The sequence below is a fragment of the Gadus macrocephalus genome, chromosome 17 (assembly GCF_031168955.1).
Source record: "Gadus macrocephalus chromosome 17, ASM3116895v1".
NCBI lineage: Eukaryota > Metazoa > Chordata > Actinopteri > Gadiformes > Gadidae > Gadus > Gadus macrocephalus.
The window spans coordinates 12,253,796-12,275,805 of record NC_082398.1 but is presented as its reverse complement, the minus strand read 5'-3'; the positions used below and the strand labels follow the sequence as shown (position 1 = coordinate 12,275,805).

The window sequence follows — 22,010 nt, the reverse complement described above, 5'->3', positions numbered from 1 at the left end:
GATGGGGCATTTCAAAAGGAGTTCCCCCCCAAATGGCAGTGTAACCGATGGATGCGCCTTGGCTCCCCGATTAGCATGTGGCTCGCCTTGGTCCTAGCGTAACCACTAGCTGTCCTCCTATTGTGCCTTAAAGGGCTGAATTAATAAGGGAGATTAAGGATGGAAATGTCTTGCTTCCCTCCCTGACTTTTGCATATAATACCCTCTATTTTTAACCCTAATGAGATTTGAAAAAATACACTCTTTGCTTTGAGGGTTTATCAGAAAAATAGAAGGATTATGTCAAGAGTGGGTTTATAAATTGGTGTTCTCTTTTTGACATTTTGTTTTTAACAATGCACCTTTATTCAGAACAAGGGCAGCCGCCTGGAAAAAAAAGCATTCAATCTCGAATTTCACTTATATAAGGAGAGCGGATAAACTCTTCTCCAAATGACACCATTGAATCACGTTGCGAAACATCGCTGTGATGGGAAAAGTTGGGTGTCGAACAAAGAGAAGGCAGGCAGGTGTTGCATGTTCCCTGCCTGGTTCTTCAAAACAGTCGACAGAGAGAAATAGAGAGCTATTGCGGGAGCGAGAGGCTTACGATTCACACTAATTTGACATCTCAAGGCCGGACCCCTACATGATTTACTCTGCGCTGAAATACAAGAGACTCTATAATGGGGAGAGTGGTCTAACACTTAAAGGTGGACGGGTGGATTTCGTTGCAGATGGAAACATCACGAGCGCAAAAAGTTGCAGCTCAACCGCTATAGTGGGAAACCGAAAAGGGAGGAAACCGGCTTAGCTGATGTTGTCTTTGTACCGCAAGAACGATTGTTTCCAGCACGGACAAAGTGCGAACGTTCGCCGAAGAATAGAAGAATAGAAGCGTCCGAGACTGGTATATCGGCTTTCCAGTCGTCGGCCTCACTCTGCTTCCCGCCGTTCAAACGGCGGCCATGTTCCAGACGGGAAAAAACACAGGGCGAGACCGATGGAGCAACCACATCTGTCGCTTGCAATTTGCCCGCATTCGCCACCCCTGGCTTCCTCCCGGTGACAGTCGAGTAGCCCATCTCATTTGGCCATGCACAAACTCCGCCTTTCTTTGAAGTCCACGCAAGTTTCAGGAAAACAAATCGGTGTCGACTCGAAAGTCTCCCCGTGTCTGGTGTAACTTCAGGCCTCGTCAGTAGACAACCCCTAGCTGTGACGTGAAATCAACGCTGATGGCTGTTCTGTATAACTAGACGGGTGCCCACCTCGAGGGGCGCCCTATCAGGGTCCTTGTTTATTATGGTAATGACCCCAGGTGAGTCTTCCCTATCCAGTGCGTAATGACTGGATTTCGTCTGGACAGGGGGTCAGCGGCAGCGACCACGACGACAGCTGCTCCACAATTACAACTTTGAGACTCTGCGGTCCTCCCCTCTCTCTGAAATAATTGGTACTTCCCCTCTGGCTGAGAGCGAGGAGGTTCTCTGGCAGGGTGAGGAGTTCTGGTGCGTTTGGTTGGTTTTGTCTCTTTGTTTGTTTTGGGCCCCTCCCAGCTAAAGTACTGAGCTCTTTCCTTGCATGGTTGACACTGCCTGGGATATGCACAGAGTCATTGTGCGTGTGTGTGTGTGTCTGTGTTATCGTTAACCTATTTGAGGGACGCAGTGGCTTGAGCAATGCTGTACAAATGCATTATAAAACACCTTACAAGTAAACGATATAAGTACGCTATATAAACAAGCTCTTAATACACTGTATAAATACGGCTTATTCATTTGCTGAAGAATTTAGATGTAGATGCGCGATGTAAATATTTTCTATCCGAATGCGCTTCTTGACTATGCTGTATAAATGTCGGTAGAATGTGTGTTTTAGCTTTGGCTGTATGTTTGGATATAACTAAATAAGAAATGCATAGATTCAACAGAATGAAAAAGACATTCATGTGGATCGATTATCTTCTCCGGGCTAACGTTATAAACCCTGAACACCGCAGTCCTGTACATTGTCATCACAACCATTCAGAGAGACACCAATCCAAACACGCCTCCCTCTCATCCCTGTGTTACAACAGAACAACCAACAGGGACATCAGGACCTGTTTAAGGCAACGACCACGGATCATCAAAAGTTTGACCATTTGCATGATTCAAGCCTCGTTTTACCCGTTCCGGTGCAACACGCGTCCTTTCCTTTTCAAGTCTTTTTCTAGGGGTCCAATTTCACAGCAATTGCACATGGCACGAAGACATCACAGCGGCCGTCCCTGCACTGAGGGTCTTCTACAAAGCCCGGGTCTGTGTCTTCTAACAAGGAGGGCAGACCACCCCAGGAGGAGAGGGGGGGGGGGGGCTGGATTCACGGTGAGCTTATTGGTGGTGGGCCTCCTGTGAAGACGACATAGGTCTCCTCCGAGCGGCGCCCGAGAAAGGGTCACTTGGTCATGTTTGAACGCGAAAATTACAGAGCAGGGGAGGCTTAGCTGCATTACCGTTATGCAAACGCTGCGCGTGGGGAACGTGTCCATTGACTGTGTGTGCAAATGCCAAAGGAGGGAGGAGGGAGGTAAAAGGAAGGGGGAGAGAGGGGAGGTGGGTGGGGAGGGAGGGAGGGAGGGAGGGAGGTAATGGTAGGGGGAGGAGGGGAGGTGGGTGCGGAGGGAGGGAGGGAGGGAGGGAGGAGGGAGGTAAATGGGAGGGAGAGAGAGGGGAGGAGGTGGGTGGGGAGGGAGGAAGGAAGGGAGGGTGGGAGGGAGGGAGAGAGAGGGGAGGTGGCTGAGGAGGGAGGGAGGGAGGGAGGGAGGAGAGGAGGGATGCGTTGAGGTGTGGCAGGAAGGGGAGCGGGAGCTAAGGGGAGGGAGGACGAGGAGCGAGGAGCGAGCAAGCCGTGTTTCAACTTCAGATAGTCATCCTTTAGAAATACAACCGCTGTTTATCTCGCGCCGCGAACGCCGCCATTAGCGGTGGCGCCGGGCTACGACGCAGGATGCCAATCTTCAAGAACCCTAGCCGGGGAGAATATTAACCGTCAATCACACGGCCGTGATGAATCGACACCGATAGCCCCTTTTGTTCTGTGCAAACTCGTGGCCAGCCTGCACGTGGGGATTCAAGGGTCTGGAACCCAGCCCAAAGTGGCTCACTAAGCAGCCGTATCAAGCCTTGATCCCTCCACTGTCTCAGTCCTGAGCTCCCGATACAGCCTGGCCCTGTCGTCCACTGAAACTCACTGTTAGAGGCCTACGGTTCTAAGCCTTCCCTAAGGTAAGCTAATAAGAGGCCTGACATATCTTAATGTATGTTAAAGGTATGATGTTCAACTTGGACAACAAGCGCTGATTGGATAGAGTGGTCTCCGCCCTCCACATTCTTCCCACACTCAAACCCAACGCTTGCTCCCAGATTCTTGATACAGATTGACCACAGGCTCAATATGAGCTGAGTCAGTGCAATTATATCCCATGAGGAATCACATTGGAATCTCCATACTGGGTCAGGGAACAACCAAGTACGGAGATTTCAAGGAAGAACATACTGGCTGACCTCAAAGTTGCAGAAGTAGCCAGTATTTCAATGTGGCATGTTTTCTTCATCTTTGATGACATGTCATGGTCATTTTATGATTTAGTACCCTCAACTTGTTAAATATAGCTTAGAAATGTTTTCCATTATGTTTATTGTGGGTATGCTGGCCCAAAATGTAAAGTTATTTGAATTTCACACACACACACACACACACACACACGCTTACGCATTCAAACACACACACACACACACACTGACCTCCCCAGTTCTCCAAGCTGTAGAGGTTGTTAAAGTTGTGGCTGACGAACGGAGAGATCTTCTTCAGGTCGTGGGTTCGCACCCGGGTGGCCAGCAGCGACTGGTGGGCGTCCCTGAAGGTGGTGTCCATGAGCAGCAGGCCCTTGTGGGCCCGCACTGCCTTTGCGAAGCCCTCCGGCCCGTCCCGGAGCAGGATGTCCCGGAAGCCCAGCGGAGGGTCACCTGATGGTTTGAGGAGAAAGACGGAGTTAACATGGATGTACGACTGACAAGTGATGGTGGGGGTCACAGACATGCCTCTAATGAATGTACTGCCTACTCATTGAGGTGTCTTATCCAAAGCAACATGCAGTGGGTTTGAGATACAGGTCATTATGAAGCGCTCTGTATGACCCTCTTCACGAGTCACGTTTGTTACTTTTATTGCACGTCTATTGGACAAATCACTTGAGGATTAACCATTAAACTGCCAGCCAACTTGTCCTCCTCAGCCTTGTCCTCCACCCACGTTTCACTTTCATTTCATTGCCTTCTTTCTCATTCCGTACCTCTAAGCTCTTATAATGGTGAAAATAAAAAGCCAAGCAACTATTGGATAGGGGAATTCTGGGAAATTAGCCAGGATCTATTTTCCCTCCCCCCGCCGTGTTCCAATAATCAATCCAACCGCTCGCTAATGAGTTGCAACCGCCCTGCAAGCTTATATTCTACTTTAATCTCTACCACTCTTACTCTCTTTGAGGTGGCAAGACGCTCACTTTGTGCTGTTCGTCCGCATCACTGCTAAAGAAGGCTCTCTGCTGTAATTGTCAGTTAAGGCGCTGTGTGAAACAAAACAGTCCCTCTCATACCCAAGCCACCGGTGTCTCAAAGACCGGCCCTGACGCAAATAGACCGCAGTTATTTGAAACTTGAAAAAACGTGAACATTACTCTGTGTAACAAAGGGGGGTCGACGCACGTACCACACATTTAACCAAACTCCCCGCAACAACTAAAAGAAAGCCCTAAGATAAAGAGGTTGTTCACATTTAACATGGCTGAGGTCTATCTGTGTGGAGAAGCAGAGGGGAGACCTATCCGAGATATTTAAGCATGAGTGGACCGGGCACCTCCTCTCGCGCTCCATATCCGTCTCTCCTCATAGCCGCTCCACCGTCACCCTAGGGGCGCCATGCGCCGCCACACACGCAGACCGACGCGCCCCCACGTGCACATTAGTACATGCACACGGTCAGACTCAGATGCCAATGCACGTGCACAAACACACACACTAGAGAAGTTCAACCGAGGAAAGAAGGCTATTTGCATTAGAACCATCTTGAATAAACCATGGTTTGGATTAGATTTATTTATGGTCCTTATTATGTTTAGAGCATCATCACCACCACTGGCATACAAGTACCTGATAGCATACATTGCCCACTATAAAGATAGATCTCCCATATGCTATGATATATAATTATATTAATAATAAATAATAACAATAACCCAAAAAGTGCAATAGCGCTGGTGCAGTTGAAATGTCAACAGTCTAGTTATAGCTACAATGTGTGAAAGGAAAGAGAATGAGAATGCAGCAATGCAAGTCCAGTCCATAGTTATTGTGATGTGTGAGGGGGGGGGGGGCTGCAGTCCTGTAATAGATGGAAAATAGTGTACAGTGCAGCAATTGCAGTCCAGTACACAGTTATTGAGTGGGAGTTATGTGACCGAGGGGTTGGGGGCTGGGTGGGGTTGTGCGGGGGGCAGGTTGTTCGTTCAGCAGTCTGACAGCCTGTGGATGTAGGCTGTTGGTCAGTCTGTTGGTCCTGGAGCGGATGGAACGGTATCTTCGTCCAGAGGGCAGTTGCTGGAAGAGATGGTGCGCTGGGTGGAACTGGTCCTGTAGGATGTTTTTCGCCCGGCGTAGGCAGCGGGAGGCGAAGACTGTGGAGATCTCTGGGAGGCTTATCCCAATGACCCTCCCCGCAGCCTTGACCACTCTGTGGAGGGCCTCCATTTCTGCCCTGGTGCAGCTGGAGAACCACACCTGGAGTCCGTAGGTGAGTACGCTCTCTACTGCGCAGTGGTAGAAGTTGACCATCAGTCCCTGTGGAAGTTTTGCCCACAGGTAGAAGAGGCGTTGTTGTGCCTTACCCACGGCAGAGGTGATGTTGTTCCTCTAGGACAGATCGTCGGCCACAGTCATGCCCAGAAACTTGAAGTTGGACACCCTCTTCCCCTCTGATTAGGAGTGGAGAGTGGCTGAGGTGTCTGGCCCTGCGGAAATCGATGATCACCTCCTTGGTCTTGGTGGTGTTGAGAACCAGGTTGTGATCACCGCACCACTCTACCAGTCTCTCAGCCTCCCTCTGTATGAGGTCTCATCATTTCCTGTGATGAGGCCGAGTACTGTTGTGTCGTCAGCTAATTTCACTATGAGGTTAGATGGAGAAGAGGAGCAGCAGTCGTGGGTGAAAAGAGTGTAGGGAAGCGGGCTGAGCACGCAACCCTGAGGGACCCCGGTGTTCATGGGCAGGGTGGGGGAGACGTGCTTGCCAATCCTGACATGTTGTGTGCGCTGTGTTAGAAAGTCCAAAATCCAGTTGCATAATGTGGTGTCCAGGCCGAGTTTGCGTAATTTGCTGTGTAGCTTCCTTGTCAGGATAGTGTCGAAGGCTGAACTAGATCCAACAAAAAGGAGTCTTCCATATGTGTTCCTGTGCTCAAGATGTTCTAGTAGAGTGTGTAACACAATGGCAATGTCATCATCTGTAGACCTGTTCTTCCGGTAAGCAAACTGATTATGATCTAATGATGGCGGAATGGAGGTTTTGCGTATAATGCTGCAAAGAGGGGGGGAGGGAGGGAGGGGGAGAGGGAGAGAGAGAAAGAGAGAGCAAGAGAGTAAGAGAGAGAGATGAAGATGCACAGTGACAGACAGAATGGAGAAATGTGCATCCCAAGGGTTCAAACAACGCTAGATAGCTGACCCACTTACCAGCAAACACATACACACACACACACACACGACTTTGGGCTGACACCGAGACAGCACCTCCATACTCTCCTGTCTCCTTTAAACCCGTCCCTCCCTCCCGCCTCATCGCTGTGCCTCCTTATCTCTCCCCTCTCTAGGCTGACAATATTTGCTCTTGCTTCGTCCCATGTTGCTCCTTATATAACCAACGTCTCTCTCGCCCTCTTTAGGCCTCCTCTCATCCAGCATGTGTCTGGATTCATCTTATTCCAGAAACACACACGGAACCGAAATGCTGGGAATGCACGACAGCCCATAATATCTTTTCTTCTTTTCTACTTCTTTCACTGGCCACGGCTGGAGTGCTCCACGTGCAAGCGCACGCGCGCGCACACACACACACACACACACACACACACACACACACACACACACACACACACACACACACACACACACACACACACACACACACACACACACACACACACACACACACACACACACACACACACACACACACACACACACACCCCTAGTCAAATAATTCCTTTGCGTCGTCAGTTTTCGAGTTGGGTTTTTCATATCTGAAAGGCGGCCCTCTTCCTGGCGGGAGAGTGCCCATTTATAGTTTTGCGCTTCGTTCTTTTCCTCGCAGACAGACGGCAGCCGCCCGGTGAACAGTGTGTGCGGAGGTGCTGCTGCTGCTGGTTACCGGGGGAAACAAAGAAGAGGGAAAGGGCCAGAAAAGTTGGTCCAAATAGAAAAGGGATTTAAGTTAAGTCGTCGAAGTTTCAAGGAAAGAAATTGATGGTGTGTATCTTTCCGTCAGCACCCCTGGCTCCAGATTCCCATCCAATCATTGGAACACCGTTTTTTTCCTTCTTTCTGTCAGCAGCAGGGAAAATACTTAGTGTGGCGCTTTGGGCGCCAGACTCAATTTTGTTGTCACTCCGTGCCACTCAGGGGTGTATGTAGTCACTCTTAATCGGGCTCAAAAAACAAATTGCAGTGCTAACATACATGAATTTTAAGACACAGATATCACTGCGTTAATGATCATTCCGACAGTGACATTTTCCAATGGTGTTTTTTTTTCCTCGGTTCTGCAAAGAGCTGTGGGTGTGACCTTGATTTTTGGTGGTGGAAATGCATACATTTACACATATTAAAAGTTGATCAGGTCCATGAGGACCGCCCCGGTCCACGGGTTTGGAGGGCAGGGCCGTGCACCGAGCACATTTCCACCGGGTCACTGTAACGCAGCCAAGACCTCAAGAAGTTTGGACAGAGCTAAATCTGGTGATGGAGCGACTGGACCCACCGGGAATAACTTCACTAAGAAAGCTGCTTAAGCTCGGAAAGTTCTGAGATATTCTCATAGTCTCTTTCAACTGGTAATAGCTTGCTGATAACTGTGGTGCAGTTGTCCATTTCTAACACATTGCCCTCAAATGATAGCTCTTATTTATTGCCTAGGGCACCTTAAATAAAGCCCTTTCTCTTTTTTTATTTCTGATATACAGGCTTTACTGGCTCTGATAGATTTATAGGTCATAATCTACAAAATGATCAAGTATCAATCCGAGATGTTTAATCAATATCAATGAAACTCCAGTGACCCACATCCATCACGTGCTCAAAAGAGGCATTTCCCGCAAACTTTAGCATACCTTCAACCGCCTCATAATAATATCTAATGCTTCATCAACGGAGACGAACGTGATCTGGTGTGAGAGATTGCAATGTGCAGAGAGACACAGAGAGAGGTGCTTCTGCTCTGCCTGACAGCGCTAAACTGAGGTGATCAAATAAATTGCATCGGCGTGTAGAACAGAGAGAGAAGAGGCACGGTGGAGCTGCCGTTACAGTTGAACATTTTCGATACAGGACATTGAACACTGCCTCCCATCGATTCTCTATTTTCAGGGTGAAACCGCTGCCAGACAAACTTATGTAGCACTCCCTAAGCCCCTTTATAATCCCTTTCTCCTTCCAGGTCCCGGTCCTCTCTCTGTCTTCCATCGTTCTGTCTCCATCCCTCCCTCCTCCTCTTACTCTGCCTCCATCCCTCGATCTAGCCCTCCATTTCACCCTCCTTGCATCTCTGTATCTCTCTTTCTGTCCATCTCCTTTTCATCTCCTTTTCATCTCCTTTTCATCTCTCTCTCTCTCTCTCTCCCCATCTCTCTCTCTCTCTCTCTCTCTCCATCTCTCTCCCTCCCACTCTCACTCTGTCCAGCCGTCCACAGGGTGAGATAATAAAGCACTAATCTCCCCTCTCCTCTCCATCCCTCCGTCAAATGAAAGAAAGGATAAAAGCACATTACAAATCTCATTACTGAGGTTTAGGTACGCTTCTGTGCACGGGAGGGCGTGCGCGTGGCAGTGTGCACCGCAAGGCTGACTCGGTCGAGCGCTCACCTCAGTGAGGGCGTGTTCGTAGGTTAGAGGTGTGAGTGAGTCAATGTGTGTATCTAGAGATGTGTGTGTGGGTGGGAATGTGTATCTAGTGTTCTGCAGACCAGATCTATTGATCAGCCGTGGGATATATTCGACAAAAATCCACAAACTAAATGAATCTACATGAGCAGTAATCCACAAATTGGTAAAAGTGAAGAAAGAAATATCTGTGTGGATATCATTTAACAAAGCACATGTACCGAATATCGGTTGGATCAGGGTACCGACAATGCTAATGGTGGTCTGTGTGTTACAACGAATGAAGTTCAATTCAAACTTCTGTATGCAAGGAACCCATTCAAGGGCATGAGAGAGAGTGGCATGAGCCAGCGAACATGTCAAGATTTGCACATGTCCCTGGCATGTGCTCCTCGGTTGACCGTGGGATGATGGGAGCCATCACAATGAGATTGATATTAATAAACCAGCACAGGCAGAACACACACACACACACACACACACACACACACACACACACACACACACACACACACACACACACACACACACACACACACACACACACACACACACACACACACACACACACACACACAAGATTACCGCTCTGTTCCGATAACACATAATTCCGTCCTGCGCGGATTTCAGACACGAGATTTGATTGGTTAACCCGATTAGGATTCCTCCCTCACACGAGTGGGACTCTGGAGGCAGATACAATCTCATTCATGAAATTCCCGGAGCTGTTTAGATACACAGCGCTGACTGCATAGGCATATCAACTATTTTCTCCACCAGCAGATATTCAATCGTTCCCTTCTTTACAATTGACCGTTTAGTCATTTAGCAGATGCCTTTATCCCATTTGACGTACGGAACATTTATTAGATACATGTTATAGAGGAGCAGGTTAGGGTCAGGGCATCCCATCAACGAGAACTACAGGGGGACTAGACAGTGGGGTTTGAACCCCCTTAGTGTGTCAGTATGGACAGTGGGATTCAAACCCCCTTAGTGGGTGAGGATTGACAGTTGAGTTTGAACCCCCTTAGTGGGTTAGTGTGGAAAGTGGGATTTGAACCCACTAACCCAGGGGTCGGCAAACTTTTGTATCAAAAGAGCTAGGGCTGGGCGATATATCGAATATATGCGATGTATCGCGAGATGTTCTCCAGGGGATGTATAAAATCCCCCTGTCGCGAACATCGAATACAAATTGGCACGTAATCTGTTTCTTTTTGCCGCCGCCGGCATACTCATTGTGCGTTCGGACCAAACGCGACGGGGCGACAAAATCCCATATAAAGTGAACGTAGACGCGTATCGGGCGAATTCTTCGCGAGAGAAAACCGGCAACAAGTTTTGATTTGTTGCGCCACACTTTCACCGTGCACAGGCGAGCGCGTTCACGAGGATTTGTGGTGCAACAAATTCGCTCGAGTTGAAATGTATTTTAATTTCTCGTGATGACAGCCAATCAGCGTTCAACAGCGTGGCCACTGAGTGACATGTGTAACGTAAACAGCCAATCAGCGTTCAACCGTCAAACTCAGTGCAGTGCAGTCCGGGGTGAACTGCAGCATGGAGGAGAAAGTGATTGTTGCCGTTTGCGACTCCCGGAGCTCTATATATAATAGTATATAATATAATATCACGGCCAAAAGCTCTGTGCACCTCCGACGTCTCTCCCTCTTCCACAAAAGGTAAAGACATGCAATGGCACAAACACACTCACTCACTCCCCCCGCCCGTTGCGAGTCCGCGAGATTCTCATGGACGCGCGTGTGTGACGTAGACTGGACGGCGCGCTGCTGTAGGTGCGTGTACCTCCGACCGGTGAGTGAGAACAGCGAGAGAGAGAAAAAAGGATGGAAACTGAGGATTTGGTTTTGAAAAAGAATAGCATTGGATCCGTCGTCTGGCAGTGTATATATAATAATTATTATGCAAACAGTTAATAAATAATTAACGGTTTGAATAAATGCTGTGTTGGTAAATCTAACTTGCTGTGATTTTCCTTTTCTTATGTGCAAGTTCTAAATTGTTCCAATACAAAGCACTAATGAGTTTAAACAATATGTTGTTTCATGTAATCTACATGCAGACTTATATTTCAGGAATACTAGAATTATTACTGACGTAACATTATACCAGACATGGTTGAATCGAGCATTTATGATGTGCTCTAGAGGAGATTCAAAATATATTGAGATATATATCGTGTATCGAGATATAGTAAAAGAATATCGAGATATTCATTTTGGCCCATATCGCCCAGCCCTAAAAAGAGCCATTTTGGCCCATCTCCCGGAAAAAAAAATTTTTTGGAGCCGCAAACTTTTTAATTCACCCCCTCCCCCCTCCGGAGACGCTAACGCTGCGCACCGCACAGACATTTTTTGTGACACTCTGTAAAAAAAAATGAACTTTAATGCTGTAAACCCTTCTCGCTCAGTATTCGTTCGTGCAATTGGCTGTCAACGGTGGATGCTGCTGATTGGCGGCTCACTGGCATGTCCCGCCTCCTGCCAATGGCAGCATCTAGGCTACTTCCTGATGCCAGATGCCAGTTAAAGATTTAACTCCTACAGGGATTAGCCACCTGCAAATCAACGAAGCTTTGTCATTCACTCCCCCCCTCACGGTAGCGCAATTGCGCATTCATTGCGCCCTCTCGTTTAGTTGACAATATATATAAAAATATATATATCATTTATTTTTTTTTTAAGAAAACTGCAGGGAGCCACGGCAGAGGGGCTAAAGAGCCGCGTGCGGCTCCGGAGCCGCAGGTTGCCGACCCCTGCACTAACCAATAGATGTATTCTGCCCACCATGCTGTTTGCACAGGGTCTCGTCTGATAACTCTGACAACTCGAGAGTAAAATTACAAATAACATTGCTGCTTCAGTTGTTCAGCAGCCTCCTCTATACGCTGAAAAATGATCATGAATTAATCAGTCAAGACGATTCCCTTCTCGGTTATTCCCAGAGCGGGAACCCACAGGAAAGACGGAAAAAAACAACAGCGGCACATAAACCGCTCATTAGGCAGTTGGCTCCATTTAAAATAAATGAGCTATTGGTTTTTAAATTGCGCAGCCACAGGTCCCAACAACGGCCTCGCTGAAGGAGCCTCACAAGGCCTGCTGGGAAGTGTCCCCAAACACAGCTGACAATGAAAGGCTGGGATTTCCCATGGCCTCTTGACTTGAATCTTTAGCACGGACATGAAGACTCATCGACAGGTTGTTCAAACGTTGGTGGTCCCCGAAGGCTCGCATCTCGGGGAGGAGAAGCAAGGACCTTATCTGGAGTCAACGCATACACCCCCCCTAAGCTAAAATCAATGCCTTCATTCATTAATATGTCCTCATTGGTGTAAATTCACCTCTGCCATTAATCTGATTTATCCCCCTGAGCGAATGATTTCTTATATTTATATTATCTTATTTATATTGAATGGGTAAGTCCTAAGGAGGCGTCCATGTTCTTCCGGACTATGAAAGGCGGCCGAAAGGGACAGAGCACTAGCTGGTTCTAGCCGGCTAAATGCCTTTTCGCTATGAGCCAGTGTGACTAAAACGTAGAAGGAGCTCAGAGAGACACGCTTGTCACTGCCCCGGCAAATTCGAAAGCCTCGACTAGACTTTTGTTTATAATGCATGATCAAACGAATGCCACGCAACAGGAGAAGGAATCCTCGTTGCCAAAAAAGGGAAAAAGGGAATTAAAAACGGCAACATGACGAGCAAATTCAAAATACGAGGGTAAACATCAGGGTAGCTTTTCCCAGGTTTAAGGAGCTAATGAAGGATTACAATTTTCAAAGGGACGCTGAAGTTGCCTGCTTTCTTCTAGACAGGTAAGTCAATGTTAATGTCTAAATTACAGGCCGGTCTCATTGCTTGGTTGTGAAATTCAGTACACAGGCAGCATAACGGTAGAACACGTGTAGTTAAGAGCCTAAACAGCCTCGTACTTGGATAGCAGCATAGCCTATGTTTGATTGAATAAGGGTTTCATTTCATGCCTACTACCTCCCAACGATCCAGTGCCTCTCTGTCCTCTCCCTACTGTTGAATCAACGAATTATGATGATCTGACAATGCATGTACAACGAATAAAGAATGGATCACTAATAATTAGCCCATAGTTAATGTGTTGTAGAGCAATATAAGCACTAGTAAAAAATGTTTGTGTTTGTTATGTGTCAAGTTGCTAACTGATGCTATAGGCTAGACTACGACATAGTAATGTAACCAATAAAAAACTATATAAAAATGGCGAGTTAATTAACTCTCTTGGTCATGGAGTAATTACTCATACATGCTCACACTAATGATACAATGCAGTTTGAAGTTTGTTAACGTACCTAATAACGTATCTCAGCACCCGAAAGAAAACTCGATGAGGTAGTACTGGATGACATGTTGTCAAAGATTCTTAGCACATACAGCGGAACGGATGCGGCGGTGCTGTATCCGTATCCAGTGGAATAGCCTATATTCACTGCCGTGCCGTAGCCGTATCCAGTGGAATAGCCTATATTCACTGCCGTGCCGGTGCCGGTGGAAATTGGCCATTACCGTAGTAGTTGCAACCAGGTAGTAACACCGGTTTGAAAAAGTGAGGCGCTAGAGAGCACTCTTTGTTTGAATGAAAATACAATTTCTACACAGTGACCCTTTAAGGTTTATCTTGTATTTACCGCAAGATATGCCTGTGTCAAATAGATGACTCAATTGACCGGGATTATGGAACGTAAAAAGTACTCTGATTGGTGTATGATATAGCCAATGAGGCGCAGTGAATCAGCAGCATTAAGAGAGTAGAGTTAGGTTAGATAGCACAATTTGGCTGAATGCAATTATGCTATGATACTCACGAGATATATACATATATGGCTATTGGAGCAGTGCGGTTATGGAAAGGAGAGGGGAGAAAGACGGGATGGGTGGGCCGAAGCAGAGATGGGACGAGGTGTCGCTCATGGCCGCGGGCTAAAATACACTACGATGCAAATTTTGCCTAGGTGGGTTGGGTTCTCCAGGGGACGGCTTCAGCCTCTGAGCCTCGGGAATCCCCTTTCTAATCGATTCCTCAAACAGTAACACATTGTAGAAATCGCAGCGAAACCTGTCAAACCAGTAGCCGTGCCGTTTTCTACACGGACCGCTGCCCTCTATGTTTTCATGAGTGTGAGCCTTCGGAGAGTCTTAATAGAATAGGAAGAGGGCGATGAGGCTGCCCGTCTGACGGTACGTACCCATGGAAACGGGAGGGATGACGGGGTCGATGGCCGAGGGCTTGGCCTTCACGGGAAGGGGTGTGGTCGGTCCGTTCACCATCACATGACCTGCGGGATCACAAACAGAACCATTGTTATGATCAAACTTATAATTCCATTTGTTTAGTACTGTGTCATTTTTTCGGTTTGTCAATGCAAATGCAAACTAAAGCTTATGAAATCATTGATATGACATTTAATCCATGTAATCCATTTCTTATTTTTTTCTAGCATTATCAACGCTTGAAGGAAATGAACGAGGAATATTGTAAAAGAAGAACTCGAAGAACCCAATCCGAAATTACATTAAAAGCCATTTGCTGAAACACATACTGACATGATTGAAATATTCTAACCCAATACAGACTTCAGAGTAAAAGTCTGAGGTAATTTGATGTACTTGCTGACATGAATCATAAACCACTCAAAAAGGTTTTGCGCCAGAGCAAAATGTTTCTTTTCATTCTTTAAATGGAGGTCTGCTAGTACTCAAGGTTAGCGATATATATGGCTTTCACTCCCTGAAACTGCTTTTGTCCGTTTCCGTGACGATGGCGCCACAATAATCTCAGCGGTTCTCTCTGTGGCCCCCCTTTTAATTTTGAATACTTCTCCAATGTTTCTTCTCCAGTGTGTGAGAGGGAAAGAGCATACAACATTATGTTTAAATGTAAGTTTTATATTATATTATATATATTTATAATTTGTGTGTACATGCGCGTGCACACTGACCAAGGTAGTGCAGCAGCTTTTGGGCGCGGTTCTGCGTGGGCTTGAGGTTGAAGAGCTCCTGGTTCTCGTCGATGAACTGGGTGTCCACCGTGGCGTGGAGGAACTGGGTGTTGGAGAGAACATTCTGCAGGAAGGGGATGTTGGTCTGCACGGGGGGAGAGAGAGGGGAGAGGCCATTAATTAACCACACGCAAGCATACAACCACAAATCAAAATATTGATTTTAGAATAAAGAAAGACAGTGGTGAGAACAGCATTGTAAGAACACACACACACACACACACACACCATTGTAAGTCAAGTAAAGCTAAGAGATAACGAAGCTGAAAGCAGCTTCTCAGGCAAGACATAAGCATCCGAGCTAACAGACGCAAGACTATATAATCCGTTTACGATTCCAATCTTACTTTGTGCTCCTCAAAATTACCATCAACAACGCAAACACAGATGTACACACAAACACACACGCACATGTCGCTCGCACACAGACACAAGCATGCTGAGAAACAAAAATAAGTAAGTTGGCAGAACTGATTTATGAATTTAATTGCCAGATTCTGTTGGAATTGTTGTGGAATTGTTGTTGTTCTATAAAAATGTAATCAAGCTAATTAATTATGTGCAGGCTCAATAGTGTGCATGTGTGCACTAGACGGATGATAGAGGCAATTCTTGAAGGAGCTTTTCTTGAAAGTATTATAAATCTATATTATTATATATATTATAATAATTATATATTTTTTCCTGGATTGTGCCGTGTATCCGTCTAAGAAGGTATGATAGCAGTTTAAATTTAACACAGGAACTGATGCTCAGGAGTTTGGCAGTACAGACACAGACAGACAGACAGTAGGGCAGACAGACAGTAGGGCAGACAGGCAGTAGGGAAGACATACAGTAGTGCAGACAGTAGGGCAGACAGACAGACAGACAGACAGACAGACAGACAGACAGACAGACAGACAGACAGACAGACAGACAGACAGACAGACAGACAGGCAGACAGGCAGACAGGCAGACAAAGAGAACCGAAGGGAGAGAAGGCAGGGGGAGGAAGGGTAACGGTGTGTGCAGGGATGAGGGGAAGAAAGACAAGGGTAAGACAGAAAGGGAAAGTTATAGAAAAAGGGGGAGAAAGGAGGAGGAAAAAAGACAGGAGCAAGACCACAAGAGTCTAAGAGAGGGGAGAAGGAGAGAAGGGAGAAAGACTGAGGCTGAGTAAGAGAGAGGCGAGAAAGAGCGAGGGGAAGGATGACAAAGAGAAAAATAGAGAGAGAAAGATGGTCAGAAAGGGAGAATTTAGACACGATGAACAATGCAGGGGGGGGGGAAATACACAAGAAGGAAAACACAGATAAACAGGTGAAGCACAGATATGTTTATCTGGAGATTACACCCTAATCCAACATGGCGGCGTGGTTTCCTCCCCTCCAAGATCTGCTATTAACCAGTAATGGAGATAGTGAAACACGGCGGTGGATCAGCAGGGATCAAACAGGCCCCTTTAAAGCGTCAACACACCGGATGGAGAGACCCCGCCCCCAGGGGAGACCGCTGTGATTGGTTGGACAACATCTCCCTCAGCCGAGAATACTCTCACTAAAAAAGACGCTTACCTTTATGGAAGCACGAACACACACACACACACACACACACACACACACACACACACACACACACACACACACACACACACACACACACACACACACACACACACACACACACACCTCCCTCTCCCAAACACATCTCTCTCCTAAACACACATACCCACAAAAATCTCTCTCTCTCACACACACACACACACATGAACACATATAGAACACACACACACACACACACACACACACACACAAACACATATAGAACACACACACGCACATCTCTCTCTCCAACACAAGCACACACAGATAAGATGACATTGACGTGCCGTGACAGAAACACACACAGCGTTCACAAGCTTCATAAATGGAACGATGGAGGATTGACATACGCACACACACGGTACATTTATATGGATAAAACACATGTTGACACATTGAAGTGCGATGACTATCTGTGTCACACACACACACCATCCATGAGCTCAATAATTGGAAGTATAGGCACACAGAGCTCAATATTAGCGCTGTGAAAGATGGTGCGAGCGAGTGAGCGAGCGACAGAGAGAGAGAGAGAGAGAGATAGAGAAAATGTGAGAGAGAATGTGAGAGAGGGTGAGTGAGTGAGAGACAGAGAGAGGGTGATTAACTGAGTGAGAGAGAGAGGCTAAATGCAAGTGTGCATGGACACTGCAGGCGAAAATTGGTTGTTCAGACCAACACCAAGGCAGCATAGAGCACAGAGAGCGAGACTCACAGGAGCTGTGCGGCAGTGCACATGAGAGGGTGCACCAGGAGCAATGACTGATGCTCCTTTATATTATAATTTCTTTCTTTCATCACAATCAAGATGGATTCTTGACAGCCGAGTGAGTGGGAGTGAAGAGCTTGGTGAACAGGAGAAGAAGAGGAGGAGGACGAGTGAAAAGGATGGAGGAGGAGGAGGAGGTAGTGAAAAAGGCAATAAACAGACTTTGCCTAGCAAGTGTAGAGAAATGTACAAGAGTTTAAAATCACTGATAGGGAATTAGAGACACACTAAGAAGACCCAATGGTACACTGTGTGTAACTGGCACAGCGCACAAACACACACACACACACACACACACACACACACACACACACACACACACACACACACACACACACACACACACACACACACACACACACACACACACACACACACACACACACACACACACACACACACACACACACACTGGGCAGTGCGGCTAAGCTGGTGATTACATAGTGAGGTGACTTCACATTGCGCTTGGACATGCAGAACCAAGCCCATTGGTCTGGTTTGGCGGGAGGAGCTGGGAACAGAATATAAAGTGATTTATTACTGAATATTGGCTCAAATATATAACGCTCGAAGCAGTGGAGAAACATTCACTGTCCAACTAGTTTCACATGTATTTGTATAAACAAAGGAAGGAGGGAGAGAGACATGGACATAGAGAGGGAAACAGCAAAAGATACAGAGGGAGAGAGACAGAGAGAGAGACGCTTAAACACACAGAAAGACAGACCGACCGACAGACAGACGAAAGAGAAAGACACACAGAAAGACAGACAGAGAGAGAGAAGGATAGAGGAAAAGATTGACAGAAAGAGAGAGAGACACAGACAGACAGACAGACAGACAGACAGACAGACAGACAGACAGACAGACAGACAGACAGACAGACAGACAGACAGACAGACAGACAGACAGACAGACAGACAGACAGACAGACAGACAGACAGACAGACAGACAGACAGACAGACAGACAGACAGACAGACAGACAGACAGACAGACAGACAGACAGACAGAAAGAAAAATATAGAGAGAGATCTTCTTATAAATTCTCTACTGTACCCTACAATTTTCTCACATATTACATTGATTTGAGAGGGTTTAGAGGGGAATGGGATTTTAGAGGACAGAATAAATCGCTTGAGAGACAGTAAGAAAATTCATAAAAGCTGCGGCAGTTTAAATTTTAATCCCACCATAGTGTGTTTTGGCACTTTATATAACATATTTGAGGTGACCTGTCACGTTCCTGCCAAGGATTTAACTAGTTGCTTCCGAGCCAGATGATCCAACTACCGAGCCTCCCCGACTCAAAACGGCCCCCCCACTGTCTCCACATCTCCTCCGGGAACATCCACCGACTAAGGGTTCCGAGTGTACCTCTCTGTTCTAAGCCCCGTGTCACCCATTAACGGATTCATCCATTAACACCGTACCGTGGCGTTGTGACCTGCTGTCATAAATATTTGTCCTGTTAAGACCGTTGAGGCTTTAATTGTTATTAAGGGCTATACAAATAAAAATGACTTGAATTGAATTGTTGCCATGCACCAACTACCACCGATTACCCCAAAAAAAACAATTATCCATCAGCGTTCTTTTGCTTCCTGCATTGCTACTCAACAGTTATTTCACAGCACTAAACTCGCCCATGCAGCGATCATATTTCATTTCACAACTATTCTTCCTTTGATCAGACACTTTGATTGTTCGTGGCCTAACCCAGGGGCGCGGGAAGGGGGGGTGCTGAGGCTGCTGCAGCAACAGTAAAATGTTGCTGGCCATATTAATACGAAAACCATGAGTGTTGCACCGCATTTATTGATTTATCGATTTTCTTGAATCTTGAATCTTTATTATGACGTCATCATATAGATATTATTCCTCTCAGCACCCCCGACTCGGACTGACTTCCCACGTCCCCGGCCTAACCTGCGAACCACTTTGAACAAAGGCGGCTGAATAAATGAGTCCATGTAAACGTCGACTTCGATCCAACGCCGACGCACGACATGCCAAGCCGTTAGGGAGCCGAGAATGACAAGTTATATCGGCCGGCTGCTGAACCAATCCGTTCAGAGGGCCGTTTCTAATACCGGTGCTTCAACTCAATAAAGTATCAGAGGTGGAGAACCATCAATCTTCCCCACAGCACTGTGCCAAGGCCTGCTGACGGTTCAACATAGAGCTGCTCTTACATTTACCTCTACTCATAGCCATTATAAATCAATCCCTCTCTCCTACCGTCTGTCTCCTTCTCTGGATCTGTCTGTCTCTGCCTCTCTCTGTCTGTCTCTCTGCCTTTCTCCCCCTCCCCTCTTTGTTCGGCACACAGCCATAGTGTAGATAGTGTAGCGCATAGATACACACCTAACCACACACACGCGCACACGCACATACGCGCGCAAACAGTTGGACGTCAAAGCTCAGATTTCCGGTAATGGCTTTTGGTGAAGGTCACGCATGGACCTTGTGTGTTTCTGTGTGCACATGCCATCGTGGTGAATGTGGTCCTCTGTCGGGCAGAGAAGAATGTCAAGATTGGTTTGACATTGACTGACACCGGCATCCGAAACCCTGCCTCCGAATGCAGAGGTACGGGCGATACTGCGCTCTCTCCTCATCCAACCCCAATCCTTTCCTCCGCTGCGTTCTCCGCACCCCCCCCCCCCCCCCCTCCCCCCATCCTGCCCCGCCCCGCTCGGCTACCCGGGACTCTGAGGGGTTCGACTGCCTCTGCGTCCGTCCCTGGGAGCTGCCGCCTTGTGGCGGCCTCGCCGAGGTCGTGCCAGAGGCAGAATGGATAGGAGAAATAGAGTTGGATATGTAAGGGATAAAGAACGGCGGTCATTATCAAGAAAATAAGCCCCGACAGGGCGAACAGGACACCGACGCGCAGCGGAGGTGTCTTGCTTCGCCATGAAGGGGCTTATTTTTCGATAATGACCGGCGAAGTTCTATACATTATCCCGCTTATTACACGGCTACTTCTCAAAACGAAACAATTTATTTACAATGTATTTGTTACCAGCATTCATAGTGTTGATCAGCAGAGAAATAGTCTGCCCAAGACGTTGACGTCGTCGCTTAGCAACCGACAGCGCTTGGGTTGATACATGTCCCGCTTATTACATTGACAAGTTACCGGACTACGTGCGGAGTGATACCAAAGGCAAAAAGTCCTTTTGTTTACCTTGACAGCGGTCATTATTCATCCGTTGCCAATGAATTATCCCAAAATAATTGACCGCCGGAAATTGTGAAGTGCCCATGCAAGTGAACGGAACGTTGAAAAGACCTGTGTAATAATAAGAAATAACAACTGGACAATGACAATGCTGGAATGACTTTCCGTCTGCAGTTCTCCGTTTGGCCCTCCCTCTATTTATCTCTCAGCCACTATCTCTCTGCCTCTCTCTCCCCATATATATCTCCCCATCCGGCTTCCTCTCTCTCTCTCTCTCTCTCTCCCTCTCTCCCCCCCTTTTCTACCCTCTCTCCCCTTATTTCCCATTTTTTCTTTCCATCTCTCTATTATAATAGATATGTAGTACTATACAATCCTCAACTCCCCTCTCTCGCTCTCACACACCCTCCCTCCCTTTCTCCATCTTCCTCTCTCTGTCCTCCCCATGAAATGTTTTGCAAAGATGCAAAAGATGAAGATAACTTCACAATAGCTCGGTCACGGCTACATCTACAATGCAAGGCTGTAATCTGTGCTGAAAATCTCAACTCATCCCCTGCAGGGAAACGGGTGAGGGTTGGGGGGAGGGATGGGGGAGGGACGGTTGGGCCACTGAAATCCCAAAAGTCGGAGCGGAACTCTGCATCGGGGCCATGGCAGGACGACATTTGTTTTTCGATTTCAGCGGCCAAATCCTGGCCTGGAACCATTTCCACTCCCGCCGAGTCCTACAGCACCCCCGCATTAAATTTACATCCACAGCCCACAGCGTGATAGATTGAGACCAAAATTGTCTATTTGACGGGACTGATCCTCAACGGATTGCTGGCATTCGCCTGTGTCGGTGTGTGTGTGTGTGTGTGTGTGTGTGTGTGTGTGTGTGTGTGTGTGTGTGTGTGTGTGTGTCAGATTTTTTGGGGTGTGCAGTCCCAACCATTACAAAATCATAAATTCAACCACACATAAAGCATATCGTATGCATGAATGCACAAACTATCGGAAATACCAACGTTGTTTTTTTCCCCCCTGAATTTAATAAAAACAACATTATTCATAGCACGACACATTTTAATAAAACCATAAATAAAACTGTTCCAAGGAAGCATCGTTAAAGGGCCACGATTTTACCACGAGGCTTGACGTTGGGTAGACTCTAGTGACATCACAGGTGGGTGTGTCCAATCAGACGATCACCTCTGGTTGTGAAACGGGGGCACTCAAAGCAGGCTTACGTACGTGTTGAA

At 47.0% G+C, this 22,010-nt stretch overlaps 1 protein-coding gene across 1 annotated transcript in view; it reads right to left on the bottom strand.

Annotated features, from left to right (window-relative positions):
- The window catches only part of LOC132475417 (pyruvate carboxylase, mitochondrial-like), a 257,477-nt gene that overhangs the window by 42,512 nt on the left and 192,955 nt on the right, over positions 1–22,010 (bottom strand). Inside the window, exons 13-15 of the mRNA XM_060076545.1 lie at positions 15,172–15,316; positions 14,419–14,508; positions 3,768–3,989 (exon numbers count right to left, since the gene is read on the bottom strand). Coding sequence (XP_059932528.1) covers positions 3,768–3,989; positions 14,419–14,508; positions 15,172–15,316 — 457 coding nt within the window. The remainder of the gene's footprint in view (positions 1–3,767; positions 3,990–14,418; positions 14,509–15,171; positions 15,317–22,010) is intronic.